The 20101-nt window shown below is 37.7% G+C and overlaps 1 protein-coding gene across 1 annotated transcript in view; it reads right to left on the minus strand.

The window, feature by feature from the left end:
- The window catches only part of Inpp4b (inositol polyphosphate-4-phosphatase type II B), a 507192-nt gene that overhangs the window by 222218 nt on the left and 264873 nt on the right, over positions 1 to 20101 (minus strand). Inside the window, exons 10-11 of the mRNA XM_004655836.3 lie at positions 17926 to 17998; positions 4895 to 5042 (exon numbers count right to left, since the gene is read on the minus strand). Of these exons, the coding sequence (XP_004655893.2) occupies positions 4895 to 5042; positions 17926 to 17998 (221 nt within the window). The remainder of the gene's footprint in view (positions 1 to 4894; positions 5043 to 17925; positions 17999 to 20101) is intronic.

Consider the following 20101-nt stretch of genomic DNA (forward strand, 5'->3'; position numbering starts at 1 on the left):
TCACGTATCTGTCTCCCATACGTCTTATAAAGGAAAAAGAATATGAAGAGAGACGGCAGAAGTTCACATCTGCTACTCATTGGTTCTTTACTCTTCACCAAAAGTATAGAGATGCAATTTAATTAATATTTATTGTAAAGATTCAGAAAACAATTGTACATGTTTCTTAATAATAGAAATGACCATACCATAAAGTTACCCAACTTTCTTTTTTTAAGATAAAACCCAGTTCTTTTCATTTATAGATTCTCCCAGGGAGGCTTCAAAGCATGGTAATGCGGCATTTTGTAGAGCGTGTAAGCACTCAGCAATGGAGGCTCAGTGACACCTGTGCCTTTTATCAACTCAGTAAGAGAGGCCATCTGCCTCTGGGATGGGGAGGGCGGAGACAAACGGAGCAAGGAAAATCTTTTCTAGGCTCTGAATAAAAGTAGTGGATATACTGCTGAGAAAAGGGCTCCAGAGTAAAGTCATATCTATCTCCTGGGGATATCACTTCACAAAGAAAAAAATGTTTTAAGCACCTCTCAAGAACCCTTTAATCTTACATTGTTAATTTCATTTTTATATTGTTATCTATTAATTTTAAGACATAATTTCATGATATATTATAAATAGAATTCCGCATTTAAATTATTTTCTTCGTGTGAGAGCATATATCTTCGAGCAGGCTTTTCAAGGAAGTTTCGCAGGTGACATTTTCTGAGCTCCTGCATGTAAAAGTATGTCAGTTCCGTTACCCACATCCATAAAATATTCATAACCCACCCCTAAATAATAATGGCAGGTCAGAACCTTCTCCTCTTGGACAGCAGCCGGTGTTTTTTCACTGCTCCTGCCATCTACTTCTACAGAGAGGCGTACGGTTGTCTGGCTTCGAGCTTCCAGCATGGGCAGGAGTAAGCCAAGCTGCGGCTCGGCCACTCGGCCACATTCTCCTTACAGCTTCTGCATTCTGTAAGAATGTTTGCAATGACCTCTCTGTTGCCAGCTCTCTGCCCTGCTCATCGAAGGTCTCTGCTATCCTCCTCGTTTTTCTTCCTGTTCCTTGGCTTGGCATCGAGGGACAGCTTATCATACGGGTCTTCCACATTCCTGGCCTAGTGTCATGCCTTTTTTGCTGGCTCTGTGGCTTTCACACAGCTGATACACTTTAAATTTCACAATTTCCTCTTCCATCGCCTTCTTTTTGTCCTTTTCTCGGCAAATGGGTCTTTTCTAATGGATTGTCCTATTGCTTTTATAATAGTCTTATCTCCTCACTCAGGTGGCTAGTCAACATTTCTAGATCTTTTAAAATTTCTCTTTTGAGTTTTCAGGATGATTTTTTTTTCTCTCATCTATATGACATTTAAAGGTTTATTGTTAAATATTTTAGCATGTGCTCTAACAATGGGTGATGCACATAGGAAAAAAACAATGGAACAGTTTGGTATTCCCTGTTCCTAGGCAATTTCCAGTCTATCAAGTTTTTGAACAGCTCAGTTCCCTAATGTTGAAATGTGACTTTCTTCTCTGAACAATCTCACTTTAAGCTTTGGCGTTTGGTCTTTAGATTTGGAGAGACCACTCCTTTGTCTCCACCAAACCAGCCTTACAGCCTATTGCATATGTCAGTGAATATTTGCTACAAGAACACATGGAAACAGAGATATATAGAAAGACAAGGAAGGATGGGATGCTGGATAGTATTTGCATGTAACAAGAAAGGAAAAAAAAAAACAACAGAAATTACAAGAGTCTATGACTAACAAAATGTAGTACTGAGGGCTGGAGAGATGGCTTAGCGGTTAAGCGCTTGCCTGTGAAGCCTAAGGACCCCAGTTCGAGGCTCGGTTCCCCAGGTCCCACGTTAGCCAGATGCACAAGGGGGCGCACGCGTCTGGAGTTCGTTTGCAGAGGCTGGAAGCCCTGGCGCGCCCATTCTCTCTCTCTCCCTCTATCTGTCTTTCTCTCTGTGTCTGTCACTCTCAAATGAATAAATAAATAATTAAAAAAAATGTAGTACTGAATAGTCTCCCATTTGCAACTCATCATTTCTATTTTAATATTTTATTTATTGGTTTATGAGAAAAGAGAGGGACATGCCAGGGCCTCTAGCCACTGCAAATGAACCCAAGACATATGTGCTACCTTGTGCATTTTGGGTACTTGGGAATTGAACCAGGGTCCTTACAGCTCACAGGCAAGCACCTGAACTGTTAAGCCATCTCTTCAGGCCCCCTCCTCATTGTTTCTCAAAATAGTCTATGAATGGATGGACAGGGACACACGGGTAGTAATGGAATGAAAATGGGAGTTGAGGCAGTACTGCGGTGACTTCAAAAGAAATTGGCACGCGTCAGGACAGCTGCTCAGCCTAGGGAATGCTTAGAGCACACTGGGGCTGGAACATTTTTCCCTCTTTGCTTCCTCAGCTTCACTCATTAGCTAGCTATTCATTTGTAAGAAATAACACAAATGGTCCATAATATACATCAAATAGCACAAATGGTCCATACTATACAACAACCAAGATTTTTAACCCTCAAACTATTAACCTAAGGTTAGTGTGAATAAGTATGGTACACAGCATAATAGGATATTAGTATGCAAATAGATTTCAGTGCTTTGTAAAGTGCTCTTTTTTTTTTTTTAAATGTTGTGTGTCATCACCTATTTTCATGGGAATTTGAAACTCAGTTGGATATAGTGGTTTCAGTGCCATTTACAAGGAAGTCCTGGTTATCATGTCTTGAATCAGCCTTGTCTGACTACTCTCCATCTGGGTTTGAGAGCTGAGTGATGATGGAGATGCTCTTCCTGGTACTTCCAATCTCTACTTGCCTATGGGGAACCCTTGCTTCTCTGTGACCCCTCTGGGAACCAGCTACTGTCTCCAGGAGTTTTTAACCTGACTCTAAAGAAGTGCTTCCTTGGCTCCTTGGTGTTTAGTGGCCTAGCATGCAGACAATTTGGACAAATTGTCTCTTTCCTGAGTACAATGAGCCAAACTCAATGCTTCTCAACACCAAGATGGAAGCCTGCTTGTCCTTCCTGGGAATCTGCTTCATTTATATATTACCTTGCTCAGTACTAGCTCCAGATGAGGGCAACATCAAATTTCATTTCGCAAGAGTGTGGAATTTATATTAACTTTTTTTTTCTTTTCATTCCTTGTATTACCTTTTTAAAAAATACATTAAAATATTTGTAGGGGCTGGAGAAATGGCTTAGTGGTTAAGACATATGCCCACGAAGCCTAAGATTCGATTCTCTAGGTGCCACTGTGCCTCTAACTTTAAGTGGGTACTGGGGAATCGAACCTCAGACATTGGGCTTTGCAGGTAAGCGCCTTAATTGTTAAGCCATCTCTCCAGTCCCAGATTTCCTTTATTGAGACAGGGTCTCTCAATGTAGCCCTGGACATAGTATATAGTAAGTAACCCAGGCTGCCTCAAGGTGGTCTCAACACTCATGACAATCATCCTATGGCTGCTTCCTGAACACTTGAGTTGTAGATATGTACCACCGTCCTTGGTTTACATTTCCTCACTCTTGAAGGGGCTCTTTGTCAGCTGTGTAATAGATTCATGGACACAGATTCTTTTTGCCTGGGTTCACCTCAGTGCTGCCATCTGATTTCTGTGGATCAATGTTCCCCACTCTGTGACCCTAAATATCAATTTTTCTATCTTCCTTTCAGTCACCATCTCCAGAGAATGATTGCTATGAATCAATTATTCTCTAATTTTCCCTAAATTTCAGTTTTCATGATGTTTCCTCCTTGCTTTGATACAAAGTATACATGCAGTTATTCCTACACTAAACATTTTTTCCAATTCTTTTCAGTTTTCCCTGCCTGCTTCCTAGTGCCATTATTGACACAGATAAATTCAGAATGCCTGGGGATTTTAGAATCTACCGAAGGGCATAATAACATTAAGTACAATGTATATTTCTGTCAGTATACAACAGAAGTCCAAGTGAAGGATATTTCACTCACTGCTAGGCTTTATAGCAATTCTATAATGCTAACTATGAAAAAAAAAATTGCCAGTTATCTGAGATTCAGGGACTTCAAGGTATTTAATACAATATAGTATTCAGCTTTTTTAATATCATTAGATGTTTGTTTAAAAGGCAGAGAAACAAATTATTTAATTAGTCATGGTTTAGAGATACTCTTACAAAGCAATAAACTCACAAAATTTGCTTTATTATATCAGCTGATTTAATTTTGTTGTAAAACAATACTGTTCATTAGTATAGCATATTTTAGCAGCCATTTTAAGTGGTTTTTAGATAAATACTTAAAAGCTATGCCACAAAGCAGTATTCTATGTACCAGGACTACTTTTCTTCAATTCAAATAAGAATTAAAGAGATAGTAATCCTAAGAAGACGAGGTAAAGACATAGTTCAAAGATCCTATTACGGGGTCAATACAAAGCTATGTACAGGAAATGTAGCTAGCTAAACTCACAAAACAGAATCACATATGTAACTGGAAGAAAAACTTCTATTGGCCATACTTAACTTAAAAACTTAAAATAAACACACAGACATTATGAAATCATCTGTGTATATACAAACCACGAACTCAAGATTCACGCACATGGTAAGCCTACTCAACATCTCAATTTGCATTACTTATATTACCAGTCATTAGTAGCCACATAAGTTTAGAGGTCCCCAGAATGGACAGTGTTAGCATAATATTTGAAGAAAAATAAATAATTAGCAAGGGTATAAGATATTATTTATGCTAATTACCACTGTTGTAATTTTTCAATATGCCAACTTCAGACATTTGTACATAAGCATATATTATACATTAATTAAATCATAAGGAAATTGCATTAATTAATGTAATTAATGATAAATGATTAATATGAATTAATTTTTTTCTTACCTACACAAGTCTTCCTTAATGTGAAGGGAAAGTAATTCCTTAGGAATATGAAAAGAGAGTATGCTCTCAGACATCTGCTCACGGATTCGCATCCACTTATTGTCAGATGTGGGGAATCTATACAATTTATACACTGGATTCTTTAATACTGGGTAAGGAGAATAAATAAAAAGGGAAGAGTTAAATTAGCAAATGCACATCAAGCAAGGCTCAATTAACAAAACCTATAATTAGGGTAGAATTCTTACTTGTTTTATGATCATAAATTCAATTTAGTGAAGCTAAATTTCTAAGAATTATATTTTTACTTTGAATTTTGTCACATTCTCATCTCAACTCTCAAGAAAACACTCTGCACAGTATGGTTATGAGTACCTATCATATATCAATCACATGAGAAGCCTTCATTGCAAGTATGCCACTCTTTTAAATGTACTTTATATTCAGGTGTATATGTGTGTAGTATGCATAAGTATTTGTATGTATATGGAGACTAGAGGTTGATGTCAAGTGTTTTCACTCCTCACTTTATTTAATGATACAGGATCTCTCACTTGAACCCAGAGCTAACCAATTTATCTAGTGATAGCTCTTCACCTTGCCTTAGATATCCTCAGTGCCTGTCTCCTCGTGCTGTGAGAGTAGCTAAGCTTTCATGCCCACCTGAATATACGTTGGGTGCATGCTAGGAGATCCAAACTCATGTTCTCATTCTTGCATGGCAAGAGCTTTACCCACTGAGCCATTTCCCCAATATTGTATTCTTTAACCATCAAGAATTAGACAGAGGGCTCAATTAAAAAAAAATAGTAACAAGAAAACATGAGTGTATTTCTGGTAAGTTGAGGGAAAGTAATCATTTTAAAATCTTCAGTTGTATGAAATATATATTATCTTTTGAAAATATTCATGATCACTTAAATTTTATCAATTTGATTTTATATATACATTATATATATATATATATATATATATATATAGATATATATATAGAGAGAGAGAGAGAGAGAGAGAGAGAGAGAGAGAGAGTTCAATGTATTTCTTTAATCTGAAAAACTTATAGCCAGTCGATGAAACTTTAAGATCTCATTCATTTTTTAAAGTGACAGTGTTTCAAAGATATAAAAATTTTACTGCTGCTTTTGTCAGCATTTCTCAAGAGTTTGGAAAGAAAGAAATATATTATGAATTCAATATAGTATCACTCAGGTTAAATCATATATGATACGATCTTATGAATTCTCTAGCACACACTATGATAAGGAATCTGAATGAATAATTTTATGGCAAAAACAAAACCTCTATAGCTGAAATGTCTAAAATATTCCAGATGAACATATGAAAATATTCCATGACTTGTTTCATATATACTCACTTTACATGCTATGTCTTAATAATTTTCAGAATCATACCTACTTGTTTCTCCCATGACATAGTTAAAAAGAATCCTTGGATATATATTTTGTCCTTTAAATATGAATAATTATTTTTAAATGATCTATATTTTGAATTATGTCAGAAAATCTAAAACTCTGTATTTTCTTTATTGAACCCAAAACAAGTCTTTCACCTTTTGACCTTTTGTTTCAATTTCATTTCAATGCTTCTCATGCATTCCAAATATAAATCTGTTGGATTAGCTTAAGCAGGAAACAAGGGCAGTTTGATTAATGAGCTGTGGAACTCTGTCCTCGGACCACAAAATACACTTCATCTAAAGACTTGACAGAAAAACTACTGGTTTAAAGGGAAATGTGTACAGCAAGAATCATACGACAAACAAAACAACCCAGCCAGCTAATCATACCACAAAGAGGCCTCGTGTGCCATCTATCTAACATTCATGCTATAGGCTGTGAACTTCTGAGACCATAGGTCACCAATAGAATCAAACAGTATCTCTTATAAGTTTCTCAAGGTATACATGGTATGTGTAGATATGAAATGGTTCCCAAAACTTTTAACTTGAAGACTAGGATGCCAGCTCATGGCACTGTGGGGAGGTGGCAAAAACTTTAGTAGGTTAAACTAGAGGGTGGTTATTAGGGATATGTCCTTGAAGATAGCAAGGCCCCCATTGCCACTGCCTGTTTTTCTCTCCCTCTCCCTCTTCCTCTCTCTCTGCATTTCTCCTTGTCTTCCACACATTTTTCCTCTTTTTTTTTGTTCCTAGCTGACATTCATTATCAACCACTCTATTTCTGCCATGATAATCTGCCTCATTTTTCAGAGACATTTATCATACTAATAACTGGGGGCTAACTCCACAATGCACAACCCATTTTCAATAACAAGGAGGGTCTAATGGGAGGGGGTAGATCACAGATGAGCCTAAATAATGGTACCAAACTGCCTGTATTTACTGAAAAGAAAACTAATAAATTAAATTTAAAAAAAAAAAAAGACAGTGTCTCCAACCCCTCCCCCACCAAATCTTTTCTGTTAGTTCATTTTTTAGGCATTTTGTCACTGAAAGATGACTTGCCCTTGATGGGATCCACTTTGAGCAAAATTTGAACACCAGCCAGGTGTGGTGGCGCACGCCTTTAATCCCAGCACTCAGGAGGCAGAGGTAGGAGGATTGCCATGAGTTCAAGGCCACCCTGAGATAACAGAGTTAATTCCAGGTCAGCCTGGACCAGAGTGAGACCCTACTTTGAAAAACCAAAAAAAAAAAAAAAAAAAAAAAACCATACCACTTTTCTTCAAAGATTACAAAAATACCAGACAAGATGATCTTAACTCAAAATTCTTTCACTGCTGAGGAAGACCTAACCATGCTCATATAAACAGAAGATGTAGCACCCATGCATCAAATACTGAACAAGGGCCCACAGACCATGAATTCTTCCTGACCACTTTTCAAGTGCTTCTCCCCTGTAGCAGGGACAGTTTACACCATCCTTCACAGCCACCACAGCTGTGCACATGACCAGACACATGCGAATGACTGTGTGCTCTCTTCACTGAACCACTTGTTGGTACTTTCTGGACAATGCAGTATGCTAATCTCTTTAACAGGACTCACATAACAATTTATGAACCTTTTTTGAAAAGACACTCCTAAGTGTACTCTCATCTCCATTTTAATAACACATTTTGTGAAACAATTGCTAGAAATATGTGACCAGTGGCTGGAGAGATGGCTTAGTGGTTAATGCACTTGCCTACAAAGCCTAAGGACCCAGGTTTGATTTCCCAGAACCCACAGAAGCCAGATGCATATGGTGGCACATGTTCAGTTGCAGTGGCTAGAGACCCTGACCCATCCATTCTCTCTCTCATAAATAAGTAAATAAATAACATATTTAAAAAAATATGTGACAGTTTCCATAAAGAGAAAAGCCATATCATAATCCTCGATGACTTACTGAGGGTGATTCTAAACTATACCAGATCTCAACAGATACATTCCCCTTGAGGTCCAGTCCTTCTATGAACACAAGAGCAGAAAGGGAATGAGAGATGGTGTCATTTTAACACATCTATATTCAAATGTCTATATTATTTTTTTAACAGAAATGTTCAACAAGGTAGCTGCTGACTGCATGTTCATAGGACTCATTAGTTGCCAAAACCCAGATGTGACAATCCTGAATAAACCAAAGTAAAAATGTCAAGGAAATGTTCAACAATAGTGAGACAGATATCTCACAAATGATACTGCTGCTTAAGCAACCTAGGGCAGAGAAAATAAACTCACAATAATGAGAGATGTTTTGCTCTCTTCTGTTTCTGCAAAAGATCAACCACAGGTATCAGTGGGATAATTGCAGAAAGAATTTGGAACTATGATTCTAAGTCCAAGGAATCCTCAAAAGGAGCTTTGATGTACTTCCCTAGAGGAATCTCATCTGTGCTTGTCTTCACACATTCCCTTGCTTTCAGGACGTGGTAAGTTACATATTTAAACAGAATCTGACTTTAATAGTTTCGGGCTTTACAAAAATCACACTTCTAATGTACCGAACCTACTTGTAGAAAATCTATTCACTCTGTAGTTTTAATTATGCAGTTGTTTAATGGTTTAATTATTCAGCTGAGTGTACAGATATTGCCTCTTCTCTAAATGCTACATTATAATATTAAGGGTATTTCCCTGTAATACAATTAGATACTGATACACCTTCATTTGTACTTGAAAATATATTAGACTTATATGCATCCGAAAGGGAATCTGTTTCTTTTTTCTTAAGAATAGGCAAGAATTGAAAACCCTAAACACAGATCTCAAAAACACCATGCTGAGTATTGGTCTAAGAAAAAAATATAAGTAAATCCTGAGAGAATCCTAGAAAACAAATGCCAAAAATTGCCAAGAAATAGCTTTTTAAAAGGTAAGGTAGCGCTGGAGACATGGCGTGAAGTTTAGGGTGCTTGCCTGAAAAGACGAAGGATCCCAGTTCAATTCCCCAGTACCCACATAAAGCCAGATGCTCAAGGTAGTAAGTGCATGCATCTGGAGTTCATTTGCAGTGGCAGGGGGTTATGATGTACCCATTATCTCTCTATCTATCTGTATCTGCCTCTCTTTCTCTCTCTCTGTCAAATAAATAAAAGAATATTTAAAAAATAAAATTTAAAAGTGTAATGTATGCCGCCATAAACTGTTCAAAAATTAAATTCCCAAGACATTTATAGTAACGTTTCTCAAGGTGTTTTCTCAAGCCTATATGTGTTTCTGCTTTCCAGTTGGGAACAAAATGTAGGATGGAAACAGGGTTTAGGCTGAGCTAAACAAAGCACTGTTTCCCTCATTCAGCCAAACCCACTAAATCCTCGTCCCCCACCACCAGCTTATGGCCAAGAATAAGAAAACATAAAACGTACACTATACTAAGGCATAAAAGCAATATGCATCTCCAATGGGTGACACTTGGCAAGTACAGTCTACGGATTTGGATTTAGATCTTGGATGATTCTAGGAAGGAATTTCTTCACCTCTGTCATCCTTCTGAACTCAGGAAAAGAAACAACTAAAACAGCTAAATGTCTGCTCATCTTTCATGCTGCAAAACAAGGAAGATCTACAGCCTGCTGCACTCACAGATGTGTTTGCTAGTATGCCCATGTCTGAGGCATTTCTTGGAACTCAAAGCATCCGCCCGCTTTTATTCCTGCCTTCAGTGGGTCCAGCCCTAGAGTTAGCTCAGCTGCGGCGTCCTCTAAGCAGCTTTGCTAAGCCGTCCTGGCTCCTTCCAGCAGCTCTCTCCTCTTCACTGCTCATCATATCTCCCATCATCCTAGCTATATCAGTGGTGCCTTAACTGTCAGTTTAAAGAGCCAATGTTTTCTATGTGCTAAATACTCAGTCATTATGATGGTGGCTTCCTAGATAAGAGAAATTTTAGGAAGTGAAGCATCATGGAAAGTTTTCAAGTCAATGGGGATTGTGGAGATATTCCCCCAAGGGGAAATAGGGGGCCTCTGGTTCTAGTCTCTTCCTCCCTCATTTTCTTTCTTCTTGGCGAATGAAGCAGCCATATTCTCCCACCATGATGTGCCACCCTATCCAGGCTGCCCAAAGCCAATGGCACCATCGATCTCAGACAACTCCCAAAACTGTAAGCCTGACTGAAGTTTACTCTTTATGAATGCAATGCCTCAGATCTTTGGTTACAGTAATGAAAAGCTGCATGTACCCCCCCGCCATGGGTCTCCTAGTGCACACCTATATTAGGTACAGTGTCAAGAAAGGAAAACTTTCCACAGAACCGAGCTTAGATGCTGCAACTCCGACGCTGCTCATCATTCCTTTCCACATGAGGTGGGTAACAGGAGCACCAGGCACTGTACTCCCCAACACTGAAGGACTTGACTAAAGGCCCCTCATCAAGGAAGTTCCAGGATGAAGGACACACTCACAGTGGTTGAAAGGGCTTCTCACACTTTTCCACTGAATGTTAACTTTTGGATGCTATCATCTTCATATATTGCTTAAACTCCCTTGCATTTACTGGGAGTGGATGAGAGGACATGACTAGAACACAGAAATAAAGCACTTAAAGGCATCAGCAAGATGGCTCCACTGCCTGTGAAATTCACTATCCTCTCTGAAGCTTAATAACGGTCTAAAGTCTTAGTACATAGCCATGAAATCATATGGATATCCCCCCGCCAAAAAAAAAAAGCCTAGGGGAATAGATAGCATCACATAAAGTAAAGGACACAGAAGTTTGGTAAGGAGAAAGGAGCAACAGTTAGAACTAGAGAATTGTTTCAGGAGAGGACTGGGATTATTGGGTGTGAAAGAGAGGACCAAAAGGGTAATGGGGCTGAAATGTGTAAAGCACACGACACATGTGTGTGAAGATGTCATAATGAAAACCAACATTTACCATGCAATTTCAAAATAAAGAACATTTAAAGGAAACATGAGGCAGGGCCATCATTATAAACTAAAATGACCACAAATTTTATAAATAGATTTAAGCAGAGAAGCAAAAACGACTCAGGCTAGTAATGAAAACTAGAGCTCCTAAAATAAAATGACATCACCTGACATTTGACAAGGCAGTAGATTTAGTATTATATGAATGAAAAGGAAAAAGAGGACCAATTGAGAGTTCGTGTTTGACTACAATTATTTGGGACTGAATATGAGTACAGAAAGGGATGATTCTGACAAACTCTTAAAGTATTCTGTGTCATGACTACAGGTGTTAGTGAGGAGAACATACCCAACATCTAGTCCAATTGTGTGGTATGGTAAAGTACAGTTAAAGTCTATGACATTATATAAAATACCACATAAATAAAATGCTAGTCATTTGTGATGCATGCTTATAATTGTTACATGTGAGAGGCAGAGAGAAGAGAATTTGCAAGGCCAGCCTGGGGTTCATAGAAAGACTTTCTACAAAACACAAACAAATACACACACGAAACTATCTATCTATCTATCTATCTATCTATCTATCTATCTATCTATCTATCTATCTACCTACCTATCTATCTATCTAATTTCTTTCCTCCCTGCCCCCATTCCATTTCACTGAGGGCTCTCCTCAGTGGGATTTATGAGAACAGCAGTTAGACATTATGGAGATTTTTAAAGAAAATAACCTATGTCATTCCAAACCTAAATAATTAAATTTTAGCATCTTTCCTGTGGAAAGAATAACAAAGCAATTATGTCACCTGAAGCATAAAATCAAATAATAACATGTCTCTAGCCATTAGTCAACATTTAGTGAGTTCCTATTGCATTCTGATCCTGGATACCCTCCAGTATCTGGTACCATGGATTTTAGGAGGTATCAGTGACAAAACTGGATCTACATCCAAACTCCAAGTCCCCAAAAATTTAGCACTTGGTGATTATTGCCAGTATCAGCATTTATTTTTCTCTCTTGCTCTTCGAATCACTTTTATCAAAAGGTCCATATGAGAGAATTGGTGGTATTTTTCTGTTTCACTTGAAATCTCAAATGTATCCATTCAGCAAGACTAGAAACTATTATTTCCTTAATAACATTTTTTTTTATTTTGCCAATAAGTTATTGATAAAGTTCTACATGATTGAAGCTTTAGTTTAGTCACAAAGGATGAATATTATACAATATGAACTTCAATTTATATTCAATAGTCTAGTGCCTGTTAAAATAAAACATATATGCAATAATGTTAAAAAGTGAAAAGAGTCAGCATATTGGGTCATACCCTCAATCCCAGCACTTTGGGGGTGGGTGAGGTAGAAGGATTCTTTTAAATGTGAGGCTATAGAGTGAATTATAGGTCACTCAAACTAGGAAAAAAAAATACAATAGTCTCAAAGAGCAAAAAAGAAGGAGGAGGAGGAGGAGGAGAGGAGGAGGCCAGGTGTGGTGGCACACATCTTAAATCCTAGCACTCTGGATACAGAGGTAGGAGGATCGCTATGAGTTAGAGGCCACCCTGAGACTACATAGTGAATTCCAGGTGATCCTGGATCACAACAAGACCCTACCTCAGAAAAACAAAATAAATAAATATGTAAAAAAAAAAAAAAAGAAAGGAAGAAAGAAAAAAGAAAAGAAGCATCATGCCATTTGTAGTAGCTCATAATTCAGTCTCTTCCACAAAGCAGAAGACTCAGATTCATTAAGAAGAAAAGCGTGAGGAATTCTTTCACTAGGGGGTGAATGGCATGTTGTTTATGTAAGATGGCAGTTCATCCCCTCATGTTAAGTTAGATTACAAGTTGTATCATGGAACTGGAAATCACCAATGTCAGATATGTCCTCTAGGAACAGGAAGGGCAGCATATACTTAAATATACCACAAAAGCCATCTTTAAGGCATATAAAAGAAGATTTCATGGCTCAAGATGAATGGAATTCTGTGCTTTATTTGTTGCACTTAACATAATGCAATAAAGAAAATTTCACTGAAAAGCCTCATGTAGCATTTAGAAACTTTTTCCAAGAACCAACATTTTCTATCCTTTATTGATATTTTCGTAGAGGTTCAGAGAACATGGTCAATGGATCTAGGGTGCAACTGCATAGGAGAAATACAGATGACAATAAGTGACTGAATATTCCAAAACAGTTAGCAGAGAGGATTTGGGATGTTCCTGACACCAAGAAATGATGTATGTCTGAAGTGACAGCTGTGGCAATTATCCTGACGTAATCATTATGCATGTGTGCACACATAGACCGAAATGCCACACAATACAAAGGGAATATCTACAATTGTGTCAATTAAAAATATTAATAAATAGAAAAAGAAGGATGAATCCATTCCAGGAAGATTCCACATCAGATCCTACATTGGCTGAAAGTCAGAAACTCACTCTAAGTAGAACAATTGTAGGAATCTTTGTGACAGAATCATTTGCTCCCCTGAATTGGCATATGAAAGATTAATGGGAGGAAGTCTCCATTTGAATTACAATTTGACCAAGTAAAAACGGAGAATGAAGAAATATAGAGAATTGGCCTGTTGACAATGATTTAAAAATTGAATTTAAAAATGAATGAAACTGACAAGTCCTGCAAAAGACATTTTTAGATGCCAGAGTTTTTATTTGACTCCATGGATTAAAAAGAAGATGCTTATGAAACTTTTTGAAAAAGTTGGGATGTTTTACAAAAACTAAGCTATGCTACATCCACTTCAAACATTTGATAGCCAAAAAAGACATCAGAACTGTTCCTTTTAATTTGGCCACTGATAGGGCAAAGACCAAACAGCTGGTCAGAGCTACCCATCTGGCTGGCATAACTAGGTTTCCATACCAGTTCTGTGTGTGCATTCTTGAACACTCCAGAAGACTATCTGTTCTTCAGGATTCTTAAGCAGAATAACACTATAATCATGTGAGACATTTCACTAACTATATTTCTCTTCATTCTCCCCACCCCTCGACAGCAAAGAATTTTCTTACTACAAATCTGCTTCAACAGAAAGGAAATTATTAAACAGCAACTTTAGCTACTTTGTTTTATGAGCTACACAGTTAGAAAGTCAAACTACAGTGAGAGCATCACGTATCTGTTACTTGCTGGGTCTTCTGGTTCCCTGCTTGTTTTCCCCTAGAGCTCAGGTACTTATAGATATTTCATACGGAACTATAAATTCTGCTCGTACTGCTCTTTCTTGTGCTGTGAAGATTCCTTCTACCCTCAATTCCCAACAAACACATACAGGTGTGCAAAGTTAACAGCGTGTGAATAGGATAAGACCTTCAGGCAAAGAGTTTTTGCTTTTTGTCATGGATAAGTGAATTTTCTGAATTATGAATGAAACCTCTAGAGATGTAAGTGGAAGAGTGAAGAACTACTGTGAGATATGACATTCTCTCCCACTCACTCAGTGAAGACTCCATAACTCATGCCACACTGGCATGTTCCATAGAATGCATTAGTAATGCCAAACCTTGAGAAGAATGTCAATAGTTCCCTTTGCCTACAGATTGATTAAAAGAAAGCACATAAGAATTGAAAAGATTCCCACCAAAGCTGCAGTGTTTAGGCAGACAAAGAGAATAAAAAAACACAGGTACAATCAGAACAAAGTCACACAGATGTGTCATGTGCACAGTGTACTTTCACTAGTGAACTGGGAGATTTTATGTGTAATTATTTTTTAATCTAACCTTAGCCTGGCCTGGGGATGCATGGCTTGAATTCCAGCACTCAGGAGGCAGAGGTAGGAGGATTTCTATGAGTTCAAGCCCACTCTGAGACTACATAGTGAATTGCAACCCACCCTGGGCTAGAGTGAGACTTTACATTGAATTAAATAAATAAATAAATAAATAAATAAATAAATAAATAAATAAATAACTCACCTTTATGACATTTGCTGATTGGACTCTAATACTCCCTAATATTAGGGAAATAAAAGGAAATAGTTTCTTTATTCTTAAATATCCTAAGTATGCATTGAGGTAATTAGGCCCAAAAGCATTTAGAAATACCTTCAGAACTAAGTGGAAGATCACAACAAAACTGTCACCTTCATAAAGGAGGAAAATCAATATTTTGTATCTTTCCCTCCACCAAATGAGCTGCAGGGTGCAGATGCCTCTGCCAATTCTGGCTCTTCTCTTTGTCTCATTATGATGGACCAATAGGAAATTGTAGCAAGATAGTATGAATGAAGTAGTATGGCTTCATGACTCAGGTCTCACAGAGGCCACATGTAACCCAAATAGTTAAGAATAAGACCCAGCATATTTGCAGTTGACAGCATCATGCCACAGCATGAAAAGGTTAGACACTTCTTGGACCCAGGTATCAGTGGATGCAAATTTACTTTTAAATGTTCTATCATGGTCTCTTCTCCATTGGGACACTGATAACTTATCAGTGTATAGTTGGTCTAGCTGTCTGGGAAGATCTGTCATCCCTATTAATGCTCATCCTTCTTCATATTAAATCCTCAATAAAAACAACCAAAAAATCCTATGTCATTTGGTCACAGGCTGAGAAATAGCTCTTCTTTCTTGGTGTAACCACTCATTCTATATAAACGAGAATTGATTTTTTTTACATATTTCTCACTTAAATTTGATTTGATTTTATCTGTGTGTATAAGCACAGCCAAGAGGGCCGTCTTCCCTTGTTCTACGCTCTATTATTAGCTGTGACCTACTTCCCACAGAGAAAAGCTGCAAATAATTTAGAGACCATATATTAAGAAGTCTTTGAGGTTCTATATTGCTCATTAATCTGATTCTCATGCCCACTGTATCATTACTTAAACGTACAACAGGGCAAGTCAAGAAAAAGCAACATTTATTTTCTTTGACAGTAACTTGATCATTACTGGCTTTTAATAAAAGCCAAGATCTTAGGAGCAAAGGTCTTAGTATCCAAACAGGTTTCAGTTCTATTTACTAGTTGTGGGACAAGCAAAATTTTATTTTTTCTTTTCTGTTTTCTTTTTGGTGTGTGGCATGTATTTGTGTATGTGTGTGTGGTATGCTATATGTAGTATTCAGTATATCCCTGTGGATATGTGGTAAGCATGTGTGTGCTCAGGTACATATACACAGACTCATGTACATGCGTTAAGGCCTGAGGAACCGGTTGGGAATCCTCCTCTATTGCTTTCTTCGGGTTATTTTCTTGAGTCTCTCACTGATCCTGGAGCATGCCATTATCAACTAGACTAGCTAACTATCAAACCCCAGTAATCCTTCTGTCTCTATCTCCCTGAGGGTGAGTTTCCAGGTGTGTGTGGACAAGCTCAGCTCTTTTTGACATATGTGCCAAGGATTGAATTCAGTTTCTCATGCTTGGTCAGCAAGCATTCTTACCTACTAAGCCACCTTCCTGACTTGAAACAACTTCTTAATCTGTAAAAATTTTGATAATTAGAACTCTTCCATCCCTATTGATGGTCCCTCAAGTTGCCTGACAGGTATGCCAGCAACTCAAGCCCACTATTCATTGGAGAATCTGCTTTTGTTTTTCAGAAGGCTGCAAGATCTGAGGAGAACCAAATCCCATCAATGAGACAAGGACAGATAGCTGACTCCCTGGCAGAAGATGAACTATCCATTACATATCAGTCAGGGCCCAGGTGAACCACAGAGGAACTGGTGAGATGAGCAAGAACACTGCTTCCATGGTAAGACTGACAACCTGCACCAGCATGAAGGAGACAGACACTGAGGATACTCAACACACACCAAAGCAGAAATCCAGAACCTCCCGAGAGCTCAACAGTAAAGTACACGTAAAACATACCCACCACAGCTCAGGGAGTTTTGCAGAAGAGGGGGCAAAAATATTGTAAAAGCCATAGGTTAGGAGAGAATATTCAGAGGCATTGCCCCCCACCACAGTGATTGACTGCTACTCTCCAATTCATGACCCACAACTTCATGGTGAATACCAGAAATCCAACTGAGGGGAGCCCCCAGGGTCATGGGGGCAGAGAGGAGGAAAATGATGGTATCAACATATGGTGTGTCCATACAAAGTGTATAATTAATTTTTAAAATGCTGATGATGATAGTTCCCTTGCACCTTAGAAAATTGACTAAGGCAACATACCTCATACATTTAAATTAGGTATCTAGTTTTATACATTAAAATTATTATAGACATCTTAATTGTATAATACATAATTTTATTCAAAAATTCCCTTAGTATATTATTCAGTGCTTTGCTGAAATTCAAATATAGCACTAGGATAACACAGTAAAGAGATATACACCTAGAAATAAATAAATATATATGTATCTACACAATGTGGCTATAATTATTTTCCTACAGATTTTACTTTAATTTTTGAATTACCTGATTAGAAAGTGAATTACAACAAAAGCTCCACATGTCATTACTTAGTTTGTCTTGTGAGTTTCTTGTTCCAAATCCTAAATTCAGCAGTGAAAGAATTTCCTTGCTTTATCATATAGACAAAGTTTTCTTAAAATTATAGATACTGTTCCATTCTGCTGCTCCTTCTGGCTTACCAACTGCTCAGAAATAATTCTATGAGAATATTGTACAAGTTCAGTGCTGAATTCAAAGGACATTAAATATATATATTCAATGACATTAATATGTGTCCAAAACCAACTTACATACCTGCATTCAAAAAAGGTAAGTTATCTTTCCCGTTCACACTTTCTGGGGCTGCACATTCACACACCAGTGCACACTAGGAAAGAATAGAATAAAAATAAAAGTGAAAAATTTGAAAACAATCAAAATGAGAAATGAAATGCTTTTATTTTGCTTGCAGAAACATGAGGCCAAGAAGGTTTTTGTTGTTTTTTTTTTTTTTTTTTAGATTTTAAGAAATCATTTTGTAAACCATTTACAGCCTTATGTTCATTACAAAGCTTGTTTAACTTGCTATATACTCCCACATATATGTGATATGTTAGATTACATAAGCGTAGAATACACTTCAGTTTTGGATAAAGGCTACTTATGTAAGAACATGAAAAGAAAAAGAGCTGTTCCCATACACAAAAGATACCATCTTTATGCCATAAGTCATGTTGGCCTCCTAAAGTATTTGCATTTCTTTTACTGAGGTTCCTTTCAATAAATCATTTTCTAGATTTTAAGTAAGACAGCTCTGAAATTAAAAGACAAGGTATATTGAATGTTTTATTTCATAGAACAAAAGGATGTTTCCGTTTCCAACCAAACAATACAAACCCATGCTCATACAATAAGAGGGTTGTCAGTAGACTACTTGTGGAGGCCATGAAGGAACAGATTCAAGACATCTGCAAAACGAAATATTCTCTGGACAAAATGGTAAGTCCCAGAAGAGCATATCACCATATGTCTGAAGAAAAAGCCAGAATATTCTATCCCTACTGACAGAAGGAAGTGTTCATTCTACTGGCCTCAGGAGACTGATAAAGGACTAATCTTCATAGACACATCCAGCCTCTGTTTCCTGGTACTGTGATCAAAGGGAAGGGTGAATATTGCAAGTAAGCATAGCAGATATTAACAAGTAATTATAAACAAAATGTTGTGCACTTGCCCACTAGGTGGCACAAGTATCTGGAGTTTTTTTGCAGTGGCTGAGGCCCTAACATGCCAAATCTCTCTCTTTCCCTCTCTCTCTCTCTCTCTCTCTCTCTCACTCGCTCTCGCTCTCACTTTCGCTCTTGCTCTCTCTAAAATTTAAAAAGAAAATCCTAGAAGATTGTGCTGATTTGAATCAGGTGTCTCCCATGAACTCATGTGTTTTTAATATTTGGTCCTCAGCTGATAGCAATTTGGGAGGTAGAGCTTTGCTAAAGGTGGTGTGTTGTTGGGGACAGGTTAGGGGTGTTACTGCATCGCCAGAGTTCAGCTCACTGGTCTTGCTATTTTCAACCTGCTGTTGAAGAGGTGATGTCCAGCCTCTGTTCATGCCATTCTGTCCCCTACCATCATGAAGCTTCCCTTTTGTACTGTAAGCCAAAAGAAAAACATTCCTGCTATGAGCTGTTCTTGTTCAGTGCTTTCCCCCAGCAACAAGATAACTACTATCAATACTCTTTGGCCAGTTTAAGGGAAGCACTTAACCTTTTGCAGTTCCTGGAGGCTCTGCTCAGAGGAATCCACAGGCTCACCTCACCAGCAGGTTGTCTAAGAATTCTTTGGGATATTTTTGAGCTGTTCTAACATTTATCTCCTTACTCATATTTCTAACCCCTCATTTCTTCCCTGAGGACACCATTAATGAAGGAATGCATGTGCCCTATTCAGAAGGTCCACAAGTAATTCCAAGTATTGGTTTCAATGATACTTTTGACATTACTACTCCACTACTTATTGTTCTATAAAAACATTCATCTCATTATTTATAAATTTGGAAAAAGTACTCAATCATTTTTCTGACCACCCCGGGTAGAATCACAGACAGTCCTCTTCTCTTTATCCATTGCTGATTTGGAAATGCACTGCTCAAATCAATGGAGAGGTGTGCACTGAGGCCTGGACATACTGGAAGTTATTTATTTCCCCTATTTTCCATATTTCACTGTTCCCTTCAGTTTATAAAAGGCCATTAAAACATCTTCCATAAACAATCTATGTATCATGTCAATGTTCTGTTCTAGCATGCTTAATGGTTGGTTATTTACCGAGAAGTCAAATCAAATAACCTGAGTCTGGAAATGCTTTCACAATGCGCTTATGGCCCTCCATGAAGTAACTAGTCATAGCTCTAAGCCATCCTATTGTCCAGAAGAAGAGCACCATCACCAGAACTTCCAGGACCGTTTACATGGAGCCTTTTTGGCCAAATCTG

Source organism: Jaculus jaculus, chromosome 12 (genome assembly GCF_020740685.1).
Source record: "Jaculus jaculus isolate mJacJac1 chromosome 12, mJacJac1.mat.Y.cur, whole genome shotgun sequence".
NCBI classification, from domain to species: Eukaryota; Metazoa; Chordata; class Mammalia; order Rodentia; family Dipodidae; genus Jaculus; species Jaculus jaculus.